At 33.6% G+C, this 26,320-nt stretch overlaps 2 protein-coding genes across 26 annotated transcripts in view; one reads left to right on the plus strand and one right to left on the minus strand.

Annotated features, from left to right (window-relative positions):
- Positions 1-18,645, minus strand: part of LOC111043770 (gastrula zinc finger protein XlCGF57.1-like) — a 62,594-nt gene extending 43,949 nt beyond the window's left edge. Inside the window, exons 1-5 of one of the 3 annotated variants that reach the window (XM_039419799.1) lie at positions 18,491-18,644; positions 16,387-16,486; positions 15,444-15,565; positions 7,936-9,025; positions 6,963-7,263 (exon numbers count right to left, since the gene is read on the minus strand). In XM_039419799.1, coding sequence (XP_039275733.1) covers positions 6,983-7,263; positions 7,936-9,025; positions 15,444-15,565; positions 16,387-16,486; positions 18,491-18,502 — 1,605 coding nt within the window. In that variant the 5' untranslated portion in view covers positions 18,503-18,644 and the 3' untranslated portion in view covers positions 6,963-6,982. Of the gene's footprint in view, positions 1-6,962; positions 9,026-15,443; positions 15,566-16,386; positions 16,487-18,490 lie in introns of those variants that run through there. The other 2 variants (XM_039419793.1, XM_039419795.1) reach the window with 2 other exon arrangements.
- The window catches only part of LOC111054275 (zinc finger protein 2 homolog), a 217,774-nt gene that overhangs the window by 53,814 nt on the left and 137,640 nt on the right, over positions 1-26,320 (plus strand). The window lies entirely within an intron of this gene.

A 26,320-nucleotide genomic window follows, 5' to 3' on the forward strand; every position in this document is an offset into this window, starting at 1 on the left:
TGTTCTATTTGGATAGGGAAGAAATGGTGAGCGGTTCAGACCAACGGTATTTGAAATAGCATATTAAGTCATAGGCCTGTCCTTTGATACTTACTTGATACTTGATGTCTGGGTCGTTGACTGGGGGTGCCAGATAGACCGCGTCATAGTCGTGTACCCAGCCGGGTAAAAAGTGTCTCTTTGTCCAGTTCATTGAGCGAGTACAAGGGCCGCTCAAGAAGTTGGGTTTTCAGGGCTTTCTCGAATCTCCTGAACATCGGAAGTTTGTTGAAGATCTTCAATGCTGCTATCTGGAAGCTCCTCTGATTGCTTGTCAATCGAGTTCGTGGAATTTCCAGGTTCCCTGCTGACCGTGTATTGTAGTTGTGGACCTCATTTCTCCTTTTCATTTGTTCATTATTCTTCCTCACATGCATCAATGCAACGAAAATATATTGGCTGTAAACAGTCATTATTTGAAGCTTTCTGAACAGCGGCCTGCAATGTTCCAAATAATTGGAGAACGTCATTATTCTCAGAGCTCTTTTTTGGATCAGTAGCACATCCTTGCAATATGGAGTGTGTCCCCACATTAGGAGGCCATATGTGACATGTGTGTGAAGCAATGCGTGATATACTGTATAAGCAGGTAGTTTGCAGAGACAATGTTCCTCAATTAAGCAGCAAGTGAGTAACCCTAGTGAGTAACAGCTTAATGCAGACATTACTTAAGTGATCACTCCAACATAATTTGCTGTCAATCCAGAAACCAAGTAATTTCACTGGGGCATTGTCTGTAAGTCTAATATCATTTTTCTTTGTACAGACTATAATACCTGGGTTTTGTCTTCATTCAATTTCAGCCTGTGATTGTTGAACCATTGCCTTGCCTCACATGTTTGAGATCTGCTTATATCCATTGTCTGATTGATAGTTTTACCTATTCCATGGCACATGGAAATTTTACAAATTGATGAAATCTGGCATGAATATAATGATATTATCATTATTTAGAATATTTCATATAACATAAATGCTCTAATGCAGTGGTTCTCAAAGTGTGGGGCACGATGAATGATCAGGGGGGGCGCAAAGATTGGTTAGTGAGAAACGAAATTACAACTATGTACTATAGTAGCAGTAGTACCTGAATAAATTACAATTTATTGTTTGTAAAGAATTTGTTGTTTTATTATGATTGAAACTATTGCAACATTGGGTTATGTATAGAATGTGCAAAACTCAACTAAATAAATATTGAGTGTAAAGTATGTAGATATATACGTACGTATACGTATAAGTACAACATATATAGTAGGTAGTCTATGCTTATACATGTAGGGCTTATTTATAGCTGAATTATGCAGGGGGGGGGCTTGAGGTAAAAAGTTTGAGAACCACTGCTCTAATGGATCTTCTGGTTTTTAATCTGGTACTTTTTGAAATAAAGATACCTCAATAACTTATTTTGAATAATCTCCAAATCATTAAGGCAGTGCTTGCTGATGGCATCAGTGGCGTAACCAGAAAAAAATTTCGGGGGGTTATTATAACATTGGAGTAAAAAGCACTTAAACTTTGGGGGGTTTGGGGGGTATGGAATACCCCCACCAAAGGGGGTCCGTGAATCCCCCCCCCGGAATATTTTGAAAATATATACCTTTAATTTGGTGTGATTTTACACAATTTCCACTTGAAAACAAACATTTTATTCAAGTTTTTTTGGTGATCAGTAGGCCACTTATTATTTCGATTTTCCCTTGAAAATTTCATAGGCCTATTGGTTTTTGATTAAATAACAAATTGAATGGAATGGAGTAGAATTTTATTTGTCATTCAATTGTTTAAAAAAATAGTGATTTTGTAGGCCTACTCATTATTATTCTGATAACAAGCTATAGAATGCTTAAATTTTGGCTCCAATAAAGCAATATTTCAACCAACTTTATAGGCTTAGTTTCAACTTGATTAACAATTTTTTTTAATTTACTAGACTTTCACTTTGGGGGGGGGGTGGTTGATAAAACCTTTTTTTCAAATATTAGAGGAATGTGTCTCTCCTGTCCCTGGTAGAAACTACCCCGGTCATCATAACTGTGAAATGTTTGGGGGGTTCTCTCTAGAAGAAACTGCTGGAGCTTTGTTTAAGGATATAAGTAGGCCTACAAACTGTAACATTAGGTATTTCATTTGCTGACGACACAGCCTTGCTGTTCCATGATAGAAATTGGGATGACGTTTTTAAATCAGCCAACACGGGACTAAATTCAATTCATACTTGGTTAAAAAGCCATATTTTGACTTTTTACTACAAAAAACCAAGTTTATCACCTTCTCTCCCTTTTGGACAACCAAACTCAAATCTAAAACTGAAATTGCACAGTACTGAAAGTCATGAAAATTTCAACTGCACATGTCCAGAAATAGAAAAAGTAAAAACAATAAAATAACTTGGTGTTATGTTGGATGATCATTTAAAATGGACTGCACATACACTATATCTCTGTAATAAATTGAAGTATCTGATTCACACTTCTTATAAAATAAACCAGTTAGCAAACCGTGTGCCATTATTAGAAATATCTATTTAGCATATGCACATGAGTGCTTTTCATCACCTACTGTTTGGAAGTGTGGGGTGGTGCATATGATAGGTACTCATTTGAAGAAAGTTTTTACTCTACAGAAATTTTTGATCCGAGCAGCTTTGGGTAAACCTCGGATTTATCCCAGTAGAGCCATTTTTCAAGAAATGAACGTCCTAACGATCAGACAACAATATATTAAAAACTTGATCCCATTTATTAATAAATCCAAACACTCACCACAACCCCGTGCACTCAGCTACAATACTCGACCACTAATTACAAATCAATTTATAATATGATTTTCCAAACTCTCAGTAAGCAGAAGGCAATTTGATCACAACTGCAACATTCTCATAAATAAAATTCCTAGAAATTTGTTAACACATAAAATAAATAAAAACTTTATTACTCTAATTGATGACTGGGCTAAATCTAACATTTTTTCAAAATATTGTTTCTATTTTGTGAAAATTTAGCAATTCAAATGAAATTATTCATAGAAAACTAATATAATAAAGATGAAATCCGTATTTTTTTTTAATTTCTCATCTGTTGTTCTGGGTTTCGAAAATAAATATGAAAGCTCCATATTAAATGTTGCAAAATGTGAGAACATCATTATTTATTTTTCTGAAAATATTACTGTATTATTATTATTATTATTATTTTCTAATCTCAACTCATTGCTAGCGAACAGACTAATTGTCTATGCTAGCAATGCTATTAAAAATATATTATTGAAAATTAAATAAATTAACATTTATGTATTTTAGTTAAGTGCAGTAGCATATACAGTACTTATTTATTTTTTGTAAAGTTTTTGTATTTTGTCTTTTTGGCAAATAATTATTCATCTATTCATATGCATGAAACTGAATAAACTATAATCAACTAGAGCAATATGGGCTGTATTGAACTTCTTTATAATACTAGATGGTAAAAATTTATCTAACTTTGAAGTGCTATCTGTAGTTTCCATAGCCCTTGCTATCTAGTCCCTACGCACTAGACCACTCCCTATAAGAAAACTGTCTACTTAGTCACTGTCTATAAGAAAAAAGCTCATTATAATTATTATAATATTGTTATTGCAGTGCTATTCTCTCATCCCTTATATATTTCTCGACTTAATTAGTACAATATAACAAAAATATGGTATTAGACGCTAATTTTTGTGTCTGATCCAGCCACGAAAAAATTCAGGTTCCATTTCGGGGGAGGGGGGCGAGTAGGGAGGAGAATGGGTGTTCCAGAGTGGGTGTGTGCTGAGGTAGTTGAATGTATATGTGTTGTGTGTGTGTGAGAGATTTTTTAAATGGGGATACATCCCCATTTCCCCCCCTCCCTGGATACGCCACTGGACGGCATATCGATGTGTAATCAATTAGGTAATGTTTGGGTTGTTGTATTGACAATATAATTTGTTATAAACAACCATGCTACTGTCATCAAAAGCTTACCGAGTTGAAAACAGAGGAAAAGCGATGGAAAATAATGCTACTTATTCCAGTTATCAATTGCATGCCTCATCGCTTGCAATTGAAAGTCCACCAGAGAGCTGATTTTTTACTAAGTTGCATTGATATATAAATTGCATGCAATTTATAATCCACCCGACAGCTGATTTATGATGAATTATTCTAAAGTTTGATTTTCACGGTAGGCTAATATTGGCGTTCAAAGGAGACTCCTTTTCCTTTTGTATTATCCTTAAAATGCAAAATTTCAAAAAACCTTATGTATATATGTTGACGCGAAACTCAAAAAGGAACATACCTGTCAAATTTCCTGAAAATGTATTGCTGCATTTTGCTGTAAATGTGGAACATAAATATAAACATAAAGAGAAATGCAAAACCGTCGACTTGAATCTTAGACCTCACTTCGCTCGGTCAGTAATTGCAATTTGATGCAAATATTTAGTGTTTCAGTTATTAAAGCATTTTAAATGGGTTGATGCTGAGTCAACTTTGCCAGAAACCTCCTTTTCCTTTTGTATTATCCTTAAAATGCAAAATTTCAAAAAACCTTATGTATATTATGTTGACGCGAAATTCAAAAAGGAACATACCTGTCAAATTTCCTGAAAATGTATTGCTGTAAATGCGGAACATAAAGAGAAATGCAAAACCGTCGACTTGAATCTTAGGCCTCACTTCGCTCGGTCAGTAATTGCAATTTGATGCAAATATTTAGTGTTTCAGTTATTAAAGTATTTTAAATGGGTTGATGCTGAGTCAACTTTGCCAGAAACATGGAATACTCAGAAATTTAGAAATTTTGCTGTTTGAAACTTGAGAAATATGTTTTATATTAACTTACAGTAATACTATTTTTCCAAATATCATGAGTAGATGAGTAGTTGAAAGATTATGAATATTTCTTTTATAGTAGACCTAGATATTAGAATGTGTTTGATATTGTAGTAAGGGCCTATGATAAAACTGAACGTCTGCTCAGACGAAAAATATACAATCATTGATTATTATTGCATTATACACTGCAGTAGATGTCTATTGTTAGTACCGTACATTCTATCACTTCATACTCATTCGATACTTGTGGTATCGATACTTTTCTTTCAATACTTTACTAATATCGATACCCTCGTTTCAATACCAAGTATCGAAAGAACATCGGTATCGGAACGTCCCTACGGGATGTTGATTTTTTCTTGACCTTGAGAGTAGGGATGGGTATCGATGTTTATAAGGAATAATCGATTATTTTTTAATCGATGTCAGATAGCTTCGATTAATCGAAGCATCAATTGTTCCATGCCGATTAATGGACTAGTAAGATTTCAAAAAATAATTGATTATTGAAATTTCAAAAAAAATATTTATTTCGAGATTTAAAAATACATGAAAATCAAATAATTACTGTTTCAAAGACATACAAGATATTTATGAACATTCGATTGTTACAGATTAATACAATGATATTGTAGATTCAAAAAGAAAAACATTATTTCAAGTAACCACAAAATCAACAGTGTTAATACGTAGCCTACCTAAATTAATGTAACAAAGTAAATCAACTTCCTTAATATCCTAGATTGTAATAGAGCATCAGCTGTAATTTCGCAATTCAAGTGTTTGTCAATAAATTTTTACCTACACAGTGGATAAAAAGTTGGGTTCTGCTTTAAATTGAACACCCTGTAGTTTTAACATTAAATGATGGGACAGAGCTTTACTCTGGTAGTCAATAGGCTAGCTAGAAGGTCATTGGAAATGATCAAAATATTCAAATTTAATATAAATAATATTACATTCCCATTTCATAATATACAAGTGACAAGTTATTCATCATAATGAGAACACAGAGATATGAGTAGAATAAAATATCTTCATTAGCATTACAATAATAGACCAGTAAACACAATACAGTACAAGTTAAAAAGATTTATAAAAAAATAACAAAATATGAAGCAGCCAAAGAAAATTGGACTCAAATATACATTAATTCATAAACTAGAATACATTATTTTTTATTGACTTCAAAATCCCTTGAATATAATTTTTCTCCATAAAAGGATTTATTTACAAGGAGTATTTCTAACACATTTCTGATCTTTCTTTATTATTTCTCAATTTAATAATAAATTTGAATGATTGAAATCTAGTATTTTGTTAATTAAATATATTTCTACATTGTTGAAGAACGATCTGGTGAACTATCTAGATGTGAAAACAATGCACCAATGTATCATGTTTATTTATTTATATTGATTGTTGCTTAATCCTTAAATATGCGAGCTGCCTTATTTATTTGTCTATTTATTTTACAATGGAAGCTTATGTATTTCTGAATAAACTATTACCATATGTAGTTGGGAGCCGCCTTATGTAACTATTATGTAGCTGGGAGCCGCATTAAGTATCTATGAATACACTATTATGCAGTTAAGAACAATATAACATGATACAAGAGCTTGTATAAAATTAGTTGAGGCTTGGAGAAAATATCCGTGTTTCCTAATTGTGCGAAATTTCAATTTGTTCATGCAAGCCCATATGACTGGATATATTCATATTGACAACTCAGCATCGACAGTGTTGTCGAATTGAATAGATCCTGTCATATGGGCTTGCATGAAAAGATTGAAATTTTGCACAATTTGGCAACATTGATATTTCTTTCAAGTCACAACTTATTTTATACAGACCATATTGATATTTGAAGAATTAATTCACAATTATTGTGGATGGAACATCCAGTCAACTTATTTTGCAATGGAAATCTACCAAATAAAATTAAGTGTTTTTTAATAAGAACAATATTGAAAGATATTACACAGGCAACACACCAATAGAGAAGATAAGCAGTCATTTTGAACTGATGTGTGACAACGCATATTATGTTGATTCATTTTTCCACACTGAGAAAACGTTTTTTTTTTTACATACTGTTCACTCTTTGGTGTGGGTGCGCATATGAGAAGTTAAATTACCAGACTGAGAGAACCTTTTGGTACAGATTGTACACGGGAAAGGCTTCTCATTGGTGTGAATACGCAAATGAAGTGTTAGATGACTTGACTGAGAGAAGCTTTTATTACAAAACGTACACGGAAAAGGCTTCTCTTTGGTATGTGTACGCAAATGAAGTGTTAGATGACCTGACTGAGAAAATCTTTTTGCACAGTCTGTACACTGGAATGGCTTCTCTTTGGTGTGGGTACGCATATGAACTGTTAAACTATTAGAATGAGAGAACCTTTTGGTGCAGACTGTACACTGGAATGGCTTCTCTTTGGTGTGTGTACGCAGATGAATTGTTAGCTGACTTGATCGAGAAAATCTTTTTGCACAGATTGTACACTGGAATGGCTTCTCTTTGGTGTGTGTACGCAGATGAATTGTTAGCTGACTTGATCGAGAAAATCTTTTCGCACAGATTGTACACTGGAATGGCTTCTCTTTGGTGTGGGTTCGCATATGAACAGTCAAATAGCTAGAAACTGAAAACCTTTTGGTACAGACTGTACACTGGAATGGCTTCTCTTTAGTGTGAGTACGCAAATGAAGTTTTAGATTACATGAATGAGAGAATCTTTTGGTACAGACTGTACACTGGAATGGCTTCTCTTTAGTGTGAGTACGCAAATGAAGTTTTAGATTACATGAATGAGAGAATCTTTTGGTACAGACTGTACACTGATAAAGCTTCTCTCTGGTGTGAATACGATAATGAGATCTCAAACCACTTGGATGAGAAAATCTTTTTGTACAGATTGTACAATGGTAAGGCTTCTCTTTGGTGTGAATACACATATGCTGTATCAAATGATTAGACCAAGAGAACCTTTTAGTACAGACTGTACACTGGAATGGCTTCTCTTTAGTGTGAGTGCGCATATGACCAGTCAAGGCACTAGACACAGAGAACCTTTTAGTGCAGACTGTACATTGGAATGGCTTTTCTTTAGTGTGAGTACGCATATGAACAGTCAAGGCACCAGAAGTATAAAACCTTTTTGTACAGACTGTACACTGATAAGGCTTCTCTTTGGTGTGTGTACGCAAATGAACTGTCAAATGTTCAGACCGAGAGAACCTTTTTCCACAGACTGTACACTGGAATGGCTTCTCTTTGGTGTGAGTGCGCATATGAACAGTCAGTTCGCCAGAAGTGCAGCACCTTTTGGTACAGACTGTACACTGGAATGGCTTCTCTTTGGTGTGAGTGCGCATATGTACTGTCAATGTACCTGATTTAGCAAACCGTTTGGTGCAGACTGTACACTGGAATGGCTTCTCTTTGGTGTGAGTACGAGAATGAGATGTCAAACCACTTGGATGAGAGAATCTTTTTGTACAGATTGTACACGAGAAAGGCTTCTCATTTGTGTGAATACGCAAATGAGAAGTTAAATTACCAGACTGAGAGAAGCTTTTATTACAAAATTTACATGGAAAAGGCTTCTCTTTTGTGTGGGTACGCATATGAACAGTCAATTCACTAGAAGTGCAGAACCTTTTGGTACAGACTGTACACTGATGAGGTTTCTCTTTGGTGTGAATACGGGAATGAGAAGTCAAACTACTAGACTGGGAAAATCTTTTAGTACAGACCTTACACTGGTAAGGCTTCTCTTTGGTGTGTGTACGCATGTGAACTGTCAAATAACTACAGCCAGAGAAACTTTTGCAGCAGACTGTACACTGAAAAGGCTTCTCTTTGGTGTGTGTACGCATGTGAACTGTCAAACTATTAGAATGAGAGAACCTTTTGGTGCATTCTGTACACTGAAAAGGCTTCTCTTTGGTGTGTGTACGCATGTGAACATTCAAATAAGTCTGAGAGAAGCTTTTTGCACAGAATGTACATTGATGAAGCTTTTTAGAAGTAGTTTTGCAGTTAACCCTCTCCTCTCCTACCATTTCTTCATTGATGCCTTCTTCCTCATCTTCTGCAGACGAATCACTTCCACTATCAGATGATGATGGTTCCTGAAATCACAAGGTTCAAATATCAATCAGCAAGTGATGTAATTCACACTTGCAAAGTCACAAAATTGTTCTAACATTAAAAAATGGGACGGAGCTTTGATCTGGGCGATAATGAAGAATCATTATTTTACTCAACTGAATATCTTCTTCTTACAGCTCAATCATTTGTTTGGTTGGCAGCCTTCCATCTAAATCTGTCCATTGCTACTCTCTTCCATTGTATATAGTTCATAGCACCCAGATCCTTCATCATTTGTCTTAGATACTGTAGCCGGGGTCTGCCACGACCCCTTTGTCCATCAACTGTACCTTCTAGAATACTCCCAGGTAGCACACCTATGTGTTTCCAACGTTGAAATTTGGTTGTTGAGGTTGAATAACCGTTAGCGGTTGAATTTTTCAACGTTTTAAATGCAACGTTGATTTCAACGGTTGATCTATCGTTGAAAACACGTTGAAAACGAGCTTCCAATTCCACCACTCACAGCGCTACAGTAGTCCTTACACAAAAACAGATCTATCAACGACGATCGACTGATCAACGCCATTTCATGTTTGAATTCTCATCACATTGATGAAAGCTGTGAACTCTTTTAGAAGAGTTTACCTATTCAACTTTGACTTGGTAAGTTTATTTAATTTATTATTCTTATTTAAAAATGATATTGTTTGGTGATTTATTGTCTAAACTTCAAAACAAATATTGTGTGTTGAACATAATTATGTTTACATTTGAGGTTAGGGTTAGGTAAGTTATATTATGTTTTAAATTAGAGGGCTCTAATTTAATATAATTATTAAAAATTAATATAATACAATAAGCTTGGTTTTAAGTATTTTACATGTAGCCTACTACTTAACTTCCAAATAAATTACTATTACTTTGATTCCTGCACAAATATTTTCATTATGCTATCTATGTATTGTTTTTGTCACAGGACTGCTTGTGTTGAGAAATTCCATCGAACTTAATATAATAACACTGAACTTAATATAATATAAATCACTTAACATCAAAGTGATTGCTTTTAACAAGTTCAGTAATTAACTCGGTGATCCAAGAAATTGAAAACGGGTGTCCGGAGTTCAGCTCATAAATATTAACATTTTCCAAATATCGTCATTCCATGGTGACGAAATTTAGCTTAAACTTGTTCATTTTAAAATTAAATTTTCAATTAATTTATGCATGTTTACAACCCATATATGTCAAGGATATTTTTGATTAATTTCATTGTGATTTTAAACTTTTGGTCTAGGTTTACAAAATTTAGTAGGCCAATAAAAAATGGTTGAAATATCGGGATACAACTGTTTTTTCATAAAACTAAGTATGTACCTACAGTAACTATTAAATTTTACTCATAAATTAAAAAATAAATTTTCTACCGTTTTTATATAGAGCCTTATTTGTTTACTTCTATAGGCCTAATGAAAGAGGAGTATTTCAAGTTAAAATTCGTCTATGCTATAAAATTTGGAAACCCAATATTCTTACTTTATTCTTAGTTCTTTTGAATGTTTGAACGAACAGCTGGTGTGACTTTCTCATCTGACTATTGTATAGTAATGGACTATTTTTATCTAAAAAACAGTCATCACCTCGCCTTGTGATTCAAAATATCAATGTGTGTAACAAAATATCAAATGTATAACATTATTAGATGTGCACTTGAGAAAAATTTCTGTACTTGTTGTTAAAAGCAATTCCCTTTTAACCATGCAACATCTGTATCAAATAATAACTCCTATGTAGTGGCAAAATTTCATCTGCCTTCATATTATAGAATTTCTTATTAAAATTTATATTACCTTATGTTTCAGATTCTATCAAAAAATCTTGTGGGTCGACTGTGGGCATTGAGACCCAAATTGAAGACGCTATTAAGGATTGGCTAAAATATGCGGCAGAGTATTTTCAGTGGAGAAAAAACAATCTAATTTCGTCGGTAATTAAAAAGTATTATGAAATGAAAGTGGAAAGTTATTTTGAAAGTCCCTTTCTATTGAAACACTGTAATAGAATATTTGTTTCTCTATTGCATGAATCACAAACTATCATCATACCTGAAAACTAAAATGTAGGCGGGTTTATACGATGCCAATTGACAAGATAATAATATTGTCTTCTGAAATTTATAGCTGGTGTAAAGTATCAATTGAATCTTTTAATTCTAGAACCATCACCTAGGCATAGCTAAATAAAAACTAATTGACAATTATTATTGTTTTGCCAATTGGCATAGTTTAAACCTGGCATAAATGTCAAGTAAAAATTTAGATATATATTATTTCCTAGAAAGAATTGAGCTATTTTTGCTCACCACAGATAAAATTATCATACTAAAAATTCAAGATTTTTAAACAACTGCTGAATTCTTGAAATAATAGTTTTAATTTATGTTTCTTACAGACATAAAATGTTTTTGAGCTTGGCAGAGTATATTAAATTACCATGGTAATTTGGTTGTAACCATCTTAGTTCTTTAAACAACCTTTCATCATACTATTTTTGTGGATCAAAATTGAAGTAATATGGAAATAGAAAGAAAAATAAAAATCTCAGTATCCTTTTTGAATCATTTAAATAATGATTAATAATAGTGATTAAATAATTCAAAAAGGATACTGAGATTTTTATTTTCCTTTCTATTTCTATAAAAAGTAGCCCTATACAGAAAAGAGATGAATATGGTTTTTATTGTGTGTTTTTAATGTCAACTTACCAATGTACCGCATTGCAGGGTAATATTTCTGTTACATGAAATCATATGTAAATAAATGGAAATATGATTTCGTATTTTCATCTCTTTTCAAATGATTTTAGAAATATTACCATGTAATTGATAAGGTACCGGTTCAAAAGTATGGCTAATTCAACGTCTATTTATAGTTGAAAATAATGGTTGTCACAACGTGCTTTCAACGTCTATTTATGGTTGAAAATAATGGTTGTCACGACGTGCTTTCAACGTCTATTTATAGTTGAAAATAATGGTTGTTACAATGTTTTTTCAACTATTATTCAACGTTGAAAATAACGTGGAAACGGCGGACATTTTCTCGTGTTTTCAACGTTGAATTTAAACGTCTTTTCAACGTTAAGGTATTACGTGTTTCTAACGTTATTTCAACGTTTCTGTGCTACCTGGGCTTGACGTGAATGCGTTGTGTCTTATTATGTGTCCAATCCAAGAATGTCGTCTTTTCCTGAGAAAATTCAGAAGAGATCTCTTTTCCACCACCCTCTGGAATACCTCCTCATTCGTAACTCTGTCAGTCCATTTTATTTTGAGCATTCAAAATAACACCACACTTCAATAGTATCTTAAGTCACAAGGACGGGAAGGGCCGTTTTGCAGGCGAGAATGATGTTTCTAGTCGAGGCGTTAGCTGAGACTAGAATTTCATTCGAGCACTGCAAAAGACATTCACATCCGAGTAACTTACACTTTTTTTTGTCATAATAATCTAGAAAAGAATGACTGAGAAACAGAAAACATCAACTGCTTGTGCTGACATTACTACATGCATTCTATAAACATAACCTAGTTTACAAGTTTCGAATCAGGAATTTCTTGATTGTAGTTGACAAGACATCCACCTGGAGAGCTAAAAGGCGGCAGTTTTGCTGTTCCAATTTCGGAACTAGGAAACATACTCGACTGTAAAGAAAACATATGATTTTATTACAGTATAGTATGCTGTAATGAGAATCATATGTTTATTTGTTCTACAATCAGCTGTTTACCGGCTTGATTTCATGGATGTAAAACAGCTGAAATTGAATGACTATGACAAAAAAGCATTTAGAATCTTTTCCTCAGCCTTACCAATAGTCCACATTTCAGACCCATAGAGAGCTATACTCCAAATGCAACTCTTTATTAGTCTCTTTCTTATTTCCAACGATAGACTATTTGAGGAAAGAAGCTGCCTTTTACTGATGAACATACCCTTGGCTTCTCTGATTCAGCGCTTTATATCCAGTCTATCTTTTCCATCTTCTGATATAATGCTTCCAAGATATTTGAACATTTCAACTTGCTTCAGGGCGTGATTATCTAATTTAATGGACCCAATATCTGGGACTTTTGAGCAGACCACTATTTCTGTCTTCATCCTATTTATCTCCATATCATATTTATTTTGTAGAATCTCATGCAAGGTGGTTAGAGCTCTTTCTAAACTTATTTCATTCTCTGCTATTATAGCTATATCGTCTGCGAAACTAAGCATCTGAATCCGAACTCCATTTACCTTGATGCCACTACAGCACTCCTTGCATTCATTAATAGCTTGCTCTATATAAATGTTGAATAGTAATGGTGACAAACTACAGCCCTGTCGCACTCCTCTCCTTATAGAAGCCTTTCTCTGCTGCTCACCTATCCTCAATAATGCTGTTTGATCCTTGTACAACTCTCTGATGATCCTTCTATCTCTATAATCTATTTTTATGTCCTTCAATACTTTCATCAGCACATTCCAATTCAACTAAATATAACATCTATAATAATTCAGTGTAATATAGTTTTTTAATTGTGTTACAATTATGCATATTATATATAATTCTAATTGTATATTGTAATGAGATCCAACCAAGAATGATCGATATTAAATATAGAGATGTCAATACTTATATTGAGGCCACATTTTAATGGATGTATTTGATCAACATTGGTGTTGTTATCCTTGTCTAGCATCACACCGTTACCAGATCGGTTTTTGACAATTTAGAAATATAACTAACAAAATATTCAATCTTAACTACGAATTTATCATTCAATAATAATTGAAAAATATATTTTCTTGATGGACGAAATATAACTGATTATTTTCAACAAGAATGGACAGTACCAGTAAGTTAATATTGAATCAAATATACCGGTAACAGCTATTCTCTATAGAAGGCAGTGGCAATGCAAATAATCGGCATCGCTGTTCTCCACTACCATTATTGAACGAGCGTTAGCGAGTTCATACTTTTGACTTACTAAAGGCTAAAGTCCGTCTGCTTGTATGTTCTACAATAACTTTAGAAAGAATTGATCAATCATCTTCAAATTTTTAACATGTATTCTTCGAACCTTTTTACAGGTCAAGTTCGTAGGACAACAAAATTTACTCACTCCTTCGTCCTTTTTCAGGATATAAGAATAACATTGTAAGTGCATGAAAAAAATTGTTGTGATTTGTCATTTTGTCAGCTGTAGAATTCATTGCCTGCAGTTACAACAGTTTTTCCATATATTCATTCATAACATCAATTGAGACTATAATATGGAAGCTATCACACAGATGCGCTTCATACGCTGACATATTATTTTAGCTGGTTAATTATATACAACATAATTTACATCTTTTACATTAACAAACTAATGGATTTAGATATTAATGTGCGATTTTCGCCAATCATTTTCTCTTGGAACTCTGTATTGAAATCATGTATCGCATGACCACCTTCTCATTTGAAAAATGAATTTGGATTGATATAAGGGACAAAATTGTTGAAGCGACAGATAAATTTTCAATTTCAAATTGGATCCCCAATAAAACCTACTAACAAATTATTCTTGTGAAAAAAATATTTAGCTGTTCTCATAACTTTCACCAACTCTGTATAATTGAAAGTTGCTGATTTCATAGATCACAATACAACAGTTCATGAGCGAGCTCTCCAACCCTGGGGTCACTGGTAATGTTTATTTATTTATTTATTTATTCTAGATATTACAATTCACTTAATTGGATAGAAACACAGACCAACGTCCAAAACGTCTCTTATTCCAAATTTTGTTGAAAAATAATGTCAAAATTAAGGTTATGTTCACCTCGTCCAATAAAACACAAATTTATGCTATGAGGAAAGTTAAAGTTCAAAGTACTGCCCAAAAATATATATGAGCTGGAAATTTTGAATTCAGAAATTATGTTGACCTCACTTTATACAGGTACAATATCTTTGTACAATATGAGATGCATAACATTTTCCAATTGAAACTTTTCATTGCACACTTCAACAAATATGTTTTCTTCTCTCATCTGGAAATCAAAATTTGGTTTGGTTTTTCAAAGTCAATTTTGGATTAATAGAACCTTGACTAGTTCGTAATTATTGTTATTTTTCATTGATTGGCTGGAGAATCGAACTAAAAGAGATTGTATTGAATAAATTTATTCTAAAACATAGTTTCTGAATATTATTTGTTGAATAATTTATTCTTAATTTTTTTTAATGTTCAGTACCCACCCACTTTGGATATTTCATTCTTCATTGGTAGATTTTGGTTTCCAAAATAACCCAGCCAGTCTGACTGAGCCAGATAACAGGAGTTCATTAATTCCACCCAATATAATGGAACATTAAAATATACCATCAAGGTCTATATCTATTATTATTTGGAAAAACACTTACATAATCATTATCAACATCATTATAATCGTCATCAGAGCGCTGCTTTTGGTGAAGGGTTCTGGCAATTCTATCCAGCACTCCAATGCGATACAGTTTGACATAGGCAGTGGGTGGAGTTATCTCTGAAACATTAACAAAACGTTCATACTACTTGACATTGCAAATATTAGAGAGAAAATTTCACATAAAAGTGTGAAAAATGATACTAAAAAGAGAAGATAGTATAAGAGGATATCCCATGTTATAGGCTGTTTGTCTCCCAAATTTCACTGGTATTTCAAGTCGATTACTGTCGTGAACGAGTGTGTACCGGGTGTCCCACAAAGAGGTTTACACGTTTGATTTTATATTACGTGTCCATTCATGCACCGAACTTTTGCACAGTTTACAAAGTAGGTTGTAAAAATATTCTGGGAAATTTTCAACTCTCTAACCTGGCAGCATATTGAAAAACGATACTTTAAAAAAATTAAAAAGGTGTTTTTGGTTTTATAAAATGTTTTTATTGTTGCACTTTAGGGCAATATAACTTTTGAATAAAACAACTAGAACAAGGCCTAATAAAAAACCTTAAAAGTCCAAAATTATTGAAATTGAAACCCATCCACAGCAACATTTTCTAGCACGCAAATTTGCCAGATTGTTTTCAACAATTCAGAAATATAATTAATTAACAAAATATATCATCTCAATTATGAATATTTATTTATCAATCATTGAAAAGTATATTTCCAGACGATTAAAATATAAATAATCGATTATTTTCAACAAGAGTGAACAGTTGATATTACATCAGATATACCGGTATCCGCTAAGGCAGTGGCAAGGCAGAGAATCGGCATCACTGTTCTCCTATCTTTCTCCATTGCCATTATAACGTGGACCTCACTATAGTTTGTAATATTCAATTGAAGAGCGGAATGTTTGCCATAGATCAACCAACCTTTGTTAGATGGTCGTTCCTTGTCTTTGCATTCATTTTCCATCAAGTTGACTCCTTCGTTTGAGATTGATTCCTCCACTTGTACAGGGGTGGCTGATACCTGAAAATATATTCAAATTTATTCATCAAAAACAATTACATTACAAATTAGAATACTATAACAATTAATACAATTAAAACAATGAAGTTTTATGCATTGCATAATTTCGTAATAGGTATAGATAATTCAATGAATAAATATACACCCTTTTTGTGTAGTTGAGAAGTTGATATTGTGGTAATTATTCTTATTAGCTACCAGTAGGGAATTAGCTGTCGGGAGACTAGTTGAAGGCAATGGTATATTTTGCCAGGGGATTTGCTGAAGCCTGTAATCAAAATTGCGAGGAGCTTATAGTTGTCGGGGAGACAGGTTGGCGACGACCCGACAAAACATGGATGATGAAAATGTGTGTGCATGATAAACATACATTCCAGAAATTATATTTTTTTTATTACAGAAAATGAATAATACAATACGAAATAAAATTACAATAATTTTTAGAAAAATGTGTGGAATACCCCCACAAAGACTATAGGCCTACTGGTACATCTGCGTGTAGAGGAGAAACAATCATGTCCTACCATTAGTGACCAGCCAGGTTTGCCCATATGTTATCAAATTCCAATTAACTATGACATATTTACGACTATTTTGGCTGAGTCCAACACAATTTGGATTTTATCAATTTTGATCACTTTTCAACTTACATTCTATCTGGTACCGTATCTCGTTAGCTTACCGTAGCTATACCGTAGCTTATAAACTATGACATATTTACGACTATTTTGGCTGAGTCCAACATAAAATTTGGATATTTCAATTTTGATCACTTTTCAACTTACATTCTGTCTGGTACCGTATGTCAAGTAGCCTTGAGATACTACAAAAGTTAGATAATATTACCTATTAAAGTAAGTAGCCTATAGTATTAGTGAGGTCCAAGTTATAATGGCAGTGTTTGATTAGCAATGTTATTGCTAACCTTGTCTAGCATTCGACAAATCAGATAGCGCTATCTCTTTCTCGCTTTTGCTCTGTTGCCAGATCGTCATTCAACAATGTAGAATTAATAATTAACAAAATATTTCATTTTAATTATAAGAATCCATTATGAAACTATTGAAAAATAATAATTTCTTGCTTAATAAAATATAAGTTAGTTGATTTTATTAAACGAGAATGAACAGTTAATATTACATCAATAAACCTGTGTCAGCTAACGTCTATAGAAGGCATTGACAAGACAGAGTATCGGCAACATTGTTTTCCTAACTTTCTCCCCTGCCATAATAATGTGAACCTCTCTATAGTCAGCTGCATGTTATGAACTCAGAGGGCAGTCATGTGCTGAGGGCTGATCACCATGTGCATGCTACAAAAGGGGGAGATTTGGATGAATTTTCATAATTAAGATGGAATATTTTGTTAATTATTAATCCTACATTTTTAAAAGACGATCTGGCAACAGAGCAAAGCGAGAAAGATATTATAGCGGTATCCGCTTTGTTGAATGATAGACTAGGATAGCAATACCATTGCTAATCAAACACTGCCATTATAACATGGATCTCACTATACTTGTTACAGTGTGAAGAACCTGCAGTAAGTGTATTGCTTTAAAACAGAGTTGAGATCTGGCTGAAGAGAAACCCATTCTACTCAATGAGTATTTTGATGCACACGCAAGGACAATATATGGTTTTGACCTGCCATCTTGTTTTTTTAAGCCATCTATCCAGTTAACTGGTAATGGATGTAGGAGGAATTAAAATGAACATGTCCAACCATTAGCGACCAGCCACAGGTTAGTCCATATCCTATCAAATTCCAACTAAATTTGACATAAATTTACAACTATTTTGCCTGTGCTCAACATGAAATTGGGATGATATTACAATTAGTTGGATCTACTTTCAACTTACAATCTGTCTGGTATCTCGAGTAGCCTTACCTATTCAAGTAGGTGGCCTAGTTCGTATTGATGCTTAGAAAATAATTATGTTAGCTTACCTATCCTAAGAACAACAAAAAGTTCTCACATGAATAATAAAAGATACTTACAATAGATTCCATGATTTTAACGTATTGAAAACGTTGTTATAACAAAAAATACTGGAAACCAAAATCAAAATGTAGCCGAAATTCTCCTTTGTTAGCAAGAACGCTTGGCTCCAGTATGCTGCTGTTGGTTGTTTACTGAACTGAAACTGAATTCTGAAACAGGATCCTGCCCATAGTGATGACGTGTACGATCTACGATGTGATAAAGGAGAAGAAAGAGAGTTGAAAGGACAAGGAGAGAAAGAGAATCGTCAGAATTCCGGCACCACCAAAAGTAGCACAACAAAAAAAGAAAGTTTTCTTCCTCAGTGAAGGAATCACCTTCTCTGTGGTAACAGTTATTATAGAGAATAGAACTGAATAAACGAAAACGTTAGTTACGCATGCGTATTAAGGATTGATGTTTTGCAAAGATTCCCTTTGAAATTATTATTATTATAATATTGCAGTCTGCAATTTTGAGGTTAGAAACGTGTTTCTGTTGTCAATCATTCTATAATGTTTTATTTTATTCTATAAATTTCTCTATCATAAAAATAAGTTATTTCAGGTATAATAGAAATCAGGCATTTCTTCCAGCTATATGAATCTTCATAATAACAACTGATGTTGAAAAAATGTAAGTAATTGAACAAAATAAATAATAGTACCTAGTTACTTTCATCTCACAGATTTGTTTGATCAAAAAAGCTTGTAAATAGGCTATCAGGCTTCTTTTCTATGATTATAGCATAGAATAAACCTTCCTATATCTTAAAAATATATAGGCTATGTCAACTTCAAAGCACAAAAGCTCTTTTCTGAGACAGAAGTGGTTCTCCAATAACAAGCTAAAATTGAAAGAGACCAAGACTCAGGGGGTTGTCTGTACTCTAAATAGAACAGAGATTTCTACATTGTTAAAAAACGATCTGGCAACAGCAAAGCAAGAAAGAGATAGCGCTATCAGCTTTGTTGAATGATAGACAAGGATAGCAATACAATTTCCAATCAAACGCTGCCATTATAACGTGGACCTCACTATAGCCTTGTATGGACGTGAAAGTGCGTTGTAATAATGTCCTTGTTATAATGAAAGAGAGTGAAGAAAGATAGGAGAACAGTGTTGCGGATTCTCTGCCTTGTCACTGCCTTCTTCTTCTGTGAATATTAGGCTACACATTTTTGTGTAATAATGTAATGAATTGACTGTTCTATAGAATACAGCTGATACCACTTCATCTTATGAAATATTAACTGTTCACTCTTGTTCAAAATGATCAATTATATTTTATTTGTCAAGAAGAAATTTTATTGCTCGCCTACCCCCATCGCCGGCGGCTTTTGCTCTTTACTCCCTGTTTTTAATTAATGTTTTAATAACTAGTAGTTCTGTGAACAGTAGACCTCACGCAGTATTCTCATCCACAAGTACATAATTGAAACTATAGACCTTATGGAAATACAGCAATAGACTGGCTTCTCCACACATCTGTGTAATCACTTGTCAGCTGATTTATGATGAATAATTCTATAGTGGGATTTTTACTCTGATATTGGCGTATGAAGGAGGATCTTTTTTCCTTTTATATAACCGTATCCTTGAAATGAAAAATTCCCAAAAACCTTGTATATATGTCGATGCGCAATTAAAAAAGGAACATACCTGTCAAATTTCATGAAAATCTATTAACGCGTTTCACCGTAAATGCGCAACATATAAACATTAAGAGAAATGCCAAACCGTCGACTTGAATCTTGGACCTCACTTCGCTCGGTCAATAAACTTTCATAGTTCGGGATTAAATATTCTGTATATTTCTATATAGAGAAAGTTTCCGTTTTTGAAGTTTAAAGATGCACTTCACAATTTTCTAGTCAAAAATCCCTTTCACAGCTTGAAAGAGTACTATGAGAAGTGATTATTTAAATGTATTATGACTTTTAAAAATGTATAGTTTGTTTTTATTATGTCTTATATTGTATGTAAATATATTAAAATGTAAAGGTGATGGTTTTTTGATCCATTCCGAGCTGCTTTGTATTAACACACTTTTTTATGTATTAAACACGACATGCAGACAATTATTAAGTAAGTAATTGAAAACTTTTACTTATTGACTGAAGTACCAGTCTAGCGGTCATTTTCAACAAACAGTGTTTGTTGATCGAAAGTAAAATTTTTTAATTAATTACTTAATAATTGACTGCATGTTGTGTTTAAATACATAAAAAAGTGTATTAAAATTTAGTTGATTACTATAACTATCACGACTATGTCTCATGCAATCATGTAATTGTTCATGGAAAAATAAAATAGTCTTATTCTTATTGTTGAAAAACGATCTGGCAACGTTACATAGGTGGAAAAGGACAGCGCTATCTGCTTTGTTGAATGATAGACAATGATACCAACACCAATGTTAATCAAACACTGCCATTATAACGTGGGCCTCACTATGAAGTTTGTTATCAAATGAATATGTTTTTATTATCAAGAGAATTGAGCCAATTATAATGAGGTCTATGTTATAATAGCAGTGAAGAAAAATAGGAGAACGGTGTTGCCGATTCTCTATCTTGTCACTGCCTAATATAGAGGATAGCTGATACCAGTATGTCACATGTAGCTTTGGGTTCAAGTTACAATGGCCCATATGAATAAAACAAGAGCAAATGCTCATGAACAAGAGCATGGAGCATAAGGTTTTGCTTATGAGCATTGGGTAGAAGCATAAGCATTTGATCATTTTTATATGAATAAGCTTTACCTTATACTCTTACCGGTACCTTATGCTCTTGAACTCTGGAGCAAATGCTCACGTATTTTAAAGGGTTTTCATCAGCTGATTCGCCTTAGTGGCCTTACTTTGTTTTTATAGCTAAATATGCAAGTAGGGAGACACCGCTTGTGTTTGCGGCGTCAGCTCTGTTTTCTATCTATGAATTGAGTTTTATAGTTCTCAACTATTGGTTGTGATCGTATCTGGTATAGTTTCCTCTTCCTCACACGAATTAGTTAAGCCATTTTTACTATGAGCAAAAGGTGATAAGCTGCTCTAGACTAGACTCACCTCTTTTGAAGCATTTTCTTTAAAAGTTGAGCAAATGCTCTAGTTTATTCATAAAATTTTGAGTATAAGCTTTTACTTTTGAGCAAATGCTCAAACTATTTTTTTGATGAGCATGAGCAAAAGGTTTTGCTCACGTTTATTCATAGAAAATGAAGCAAATGCTCCATATTTTAGAAGTATAAGCAAATGCTCAACTTTATTCATATCGCCCAATATCTTTCTCCCTTGTAATTCATTTTCTCTGTGTTACAGATATTGTATACAAAAAAGCATCCTGAGAAAACGACATCTCCTATTGGAGTGTAAAGAGTCCGAACACAATGGAGTCAGCAAAAACTACGGAAGAAAAATTCGAAACAGCTGTTGGAATTGTTTTCAATAACTGGACGGCACTGAAGCTGTGTCTGGAGCATGGGCAAGGTGGCAACCCTGTAACTGCTCATGAAAAGCTGTTGGCACTACTGAGTGAGGTACACTGATTCTTTCAATAAATTATTAGGGTATGATCACATTGGATGGAAGGAAAGTTATGTGTTGAAATATGAAAATATGTTGATATTATTCTTAGGGCCAGTTTCCGAGCTCGAGATTTAGCTAAGTTCTAGACTTTAAACAGCTGGAGTCAGAAAATTGACTTTCCGAAATGGGGTGTAGTCGTAGTTTTTACTTTCCTTGCCCTATTACAATAGGTAAGGAAAGTATTGCTTTCCGAAAAAAATTAAGGTACCCAAATTTCTATACGTTTCAAGGTCCCCTGAGTCCAAAAAAGTGGTTTTTGGGTATTGGTCTGTATGTGTGTGTGTGTGTGTTTGTGTATGAGTGTATGTGCGTCTGTGTACACGATATCTCATCTCCCAATTAACGGAATGACTTGAAATTTGGAACTTAAGGTCCTTTCACTATAAGGAACCGACACAAACAATTTCGATCAAATGCAATTCAAGATGGCGGCTAAAATGATAAAAATGTTGTCAAAAACAGGGGCTTTCGTGATTTTCTCGGAAACGGCTCCAACGATTCTGATCAAATTCATACCTAAAATAGTCATCGATAAGCTCTATCAACTGCCACAAGTCCCATATCTGTAAAAATTTCGGGAGCTCCGCCCCATCAATGCAAAGATCGATTTTAGATTCCCAATTATCAGGCTTCAGATACAATTTAAACAAAAAAAATCAAGTGGAGTAGATTGAGCATGAACATCTCTACAATTAATGTTCAGTAACATTTTTACCTAAAATTGAAAAAAGGTTTAAATTCGAGAAAATGTGATTATTCAATTGCAAATTATTGTTGATTCTATTAAATCATTCACTATGAAGAGATAGCAGACCTCATGTGTGTCTCCGTTATTCCCCTGTCACCAGCTGGCTCAAATCTTTGAATAGTAGACTTGAGATGCGCGGGAACACTAGCGTCAGGTGATCAATTTTCATAACGGCAAGGAAAGTTGTGTGAGTGCGCCACACCAGATTTTTAAGATAATCTTTATTTTATCATTTCTGTAATTGGAAACGTTTTTCCTTGACGAAATGGAACATTCCTAAATAATTGAAACTTTACAATATTTTCTCCTTATTTTATATTGTATTCAATTTTCTAGTTTTTCGAAATTTAATTTAAACGTGGAATACGGCTCAACTCACACTACTTCGACTGGAATCGTAGGACTCCAGTCGAGGATACTCCAGTCTCTCGACCTTACGACTTTCTTGCTCATTGACACTACTTCAGTTCCATGCTACTCCATTTCTAACCCCACATTATTAAAGATATGAGATCTAATTCGTCACTAATTTGCATGTAACAAATTTTATAATAATATTTATTAATATATTGTCTTATCTAACTCCTATTATTGTATTATCCGAAATGATAGAACATCACTCTCATAGAAAATAACCTCACTTTCATTAAAAATGCACGGTATTACGCAACTCAAGTCGAGGCTCGATCAACATGTCGAGTCGACGCTCGACTCAGTCTCACAGTCGTGAGGTCGCGGAGACTAGAGTCGACCATTTGAAAACACATGCTGCGTCGAGAAGAGACTAGAGTCGCAGTCTCTTCTCGACTTCTATCAACTCAAGTCGTGCATTTAATTTGGGAACATCTTCAAGACAACAATAACGGATCATTATTCGGTTCTATTACATTTGAGTAATGAACGGAATCCTGAAACCACTTCTAATAGAAATATGCATACTACTACAGACTTCTTGCTGAAAAATTGGAAAAAGAAAACTGGAATACAATTTTTGGAAATGAAGATATAGATATACTTGTTGAAAAGTTTGTGGAACGGTTAAATGGTATTATTAATTCAGTCAAAACTGAGATGAACATTCCTCGCCGAAATCGCCCTTTGAAGCCTTGGATAACGCAAGGAATAATAAGATCAATTAGAATGCATGATAGAATAAGGAAAGGTCCTGCAAATGCTGATTCAATAAATGAATACAGAATTTATCGGAACACATTGAATAGGCTCATAAGTGAAGCGAAGGAGAAATATTATAAAGTTAAAATGGAGCAATGTCAAAACAATAGTTCAAAGCTTTGGAGGAGTATTAATGAGGTAATCGGGGAAGGAAAAAAGGAGTGTAACAGGATCAGAGTTGAGGCCAAGAGGCTGATTGACTTTTTTACCAATGTTGGTGAAAGACTGGCTATAGCTTTGAACAATGAACTAGCGAATTCTCCCAACTTTGATCACAACAACGATATAACCGAAACACCTCTACTGAATTCTTTCTTCATGAGACCAACAGATTCTAAAGAAATTGAAGAGACAATAAAAGAGCTGAAGAATAATTGCGCCCCAGTAATGGATAATCTCAATAACATAGTGCTCAAGCAAATAGGCCACACTATTTCACAACCACTAGCCACGATTTTTAATAAATGTTTTGAGCAAGGCTACTTCCCCAAACACTTCAAAAAAGCCAAAATAAAACCTCTCTTCAAGCAAGGAGATCCATCAAATCCTGGCAATTACAGGCCAATCAGTCTTATCAGTAATCTGGCAAAAATTATGGAAAAGATTATAAAGAAGAGATTAGTCCTGTTTTTGAGCAAACATAAAATAATAAATGAAAATCAATTTGGGTTTCAGGCTGAGAAGAGTACGGAAGATGCATTAATTAAATTTGCTAATACTGTTTCACAAAACCTGAATTCCAATTACAAATCTATAGCGGTTTTCTTGGATATCAAAAAAGCTTTTGATACTCTTCCACATTACTCCCTTTACAATAAACTGGAGAAATATGGCTTCAGGGGAATTTTTCTAGAATTAATTAAAAGCTATTTGAGAGATAGAACACAGTCTTTAACAATAAATGGATGTACTGATACCTCTAAAATGACCTCTTACGGGTTGCCTCAGGGAACTGTACTTTCACCAATCCTTTTTATTATTTATGTGAATGATTTACTGAGCCTGAAACTAAAAAACTCAACAACTATATCATTCGCAGATGACACTTCAGCTGTTTTCTATGGAAAATCGTGGATCGAGGCTCATGAAATTGCAGAACAGAATTGTTTTCTCATTAAAAAATGGTTAGACAAAAACACTTTGAGCTTGAACATTGATAAAACCAATTACATCACCTTTGCACTTAATACAACTGGTAAACCCGACGAAAATATGAATCTGAGACTACATTCAAACTGCAACATGAACTTCAATAACCGCACTTGTCCCATAATAAAAAGAGTAACAAGCACAAAATATCTAGGCGTCATAATAGATGAATATTTGAAGTGGGACATCCATATCAAATTTTTATGCAAAAGAATCAGATATCTTTCTTATAAATTCTACGAAGCAAAAAAAATTCTAAACTCAAGTCATCTTAAAATGGTATACTTTGCACTGGTACAGTCCATAATTCAGTATGGTATTTCAGTATGGGGGCTGTTATAATTCCCACTTGGAACAGCTTTTCATAATTCAAAAATCAATCTTTAAAACAATCTTAAATAATCCTAGACTTTTCCCAAACAACCTGACTTTTGAAGAGTTTAATGTGTTGACAGTTAGACAGTTGTATGTAATGAATGTAGTGAAGTATATATTTAAATATAAAAATAATTTCATTTGCACTAAAATACTATCAATAATCAATACAATTTAAGACCCACCACAAATAAGTACCTAATCTATAATACTAACATTGAAAATATTAGAAGACAACTCATATATTTAGCACTAAAATTATAAATAAAATTCCTGAACAAATTATTAGCTGTGCCAAGATAACAAAAAAAGTAAAAACAGATATCAATGCTTGGATCAAAATTAACTACTTCTTCTACCTTTGAGAACTATAATAAGTTAACAGAGAACTTTTCTGATTAGTGCGCTCACTTCCCCTACTTGTGCTCTATCACATCTCTTTCCAAAAATTCAAAGGATCAAAAGCCTTCCTATGACATGGATAGCCATAGTTGGTAGAACTTTTGATTCTCTACCCTTCTTCACCACATAAAATGTATAAATTGCCTTCTAATATTGTAATGTGTTCTCATATTTATGTTATTTATTTTATACTGTAATGCTTTTTTATTGATATAATTAATTTTTATTTCATATTGATGTATCTTATGTGTGTGTGTGTGTGTGGGTGTGTGTGTGTGAATAAATAAATTGAAATTGAAATTGAAGTCGAGGCTCGATCAACATGTCAAGTCGACGCTCGACTCAGTCTCACAGTCGTGAGGTCGCGGAGACTAGAGTCGACTGGTCTGAGTGTCATAATTTAAAAACACA

This window comes from Nilaparvata lugens, chromosome 1 (genome assembly GCF_014356525.2).
Source record: "Nilaparvata lugens isolate BPH chromosome 1, ASM1435652v1, whole genome shotgun sequence".
Lineage (NCBI taxonomy): Eukaryota > Metazoa > Arthropoda > Insecta > Hemiptera > Delphacidae > Nilaparvata > Nilaparvata lugens.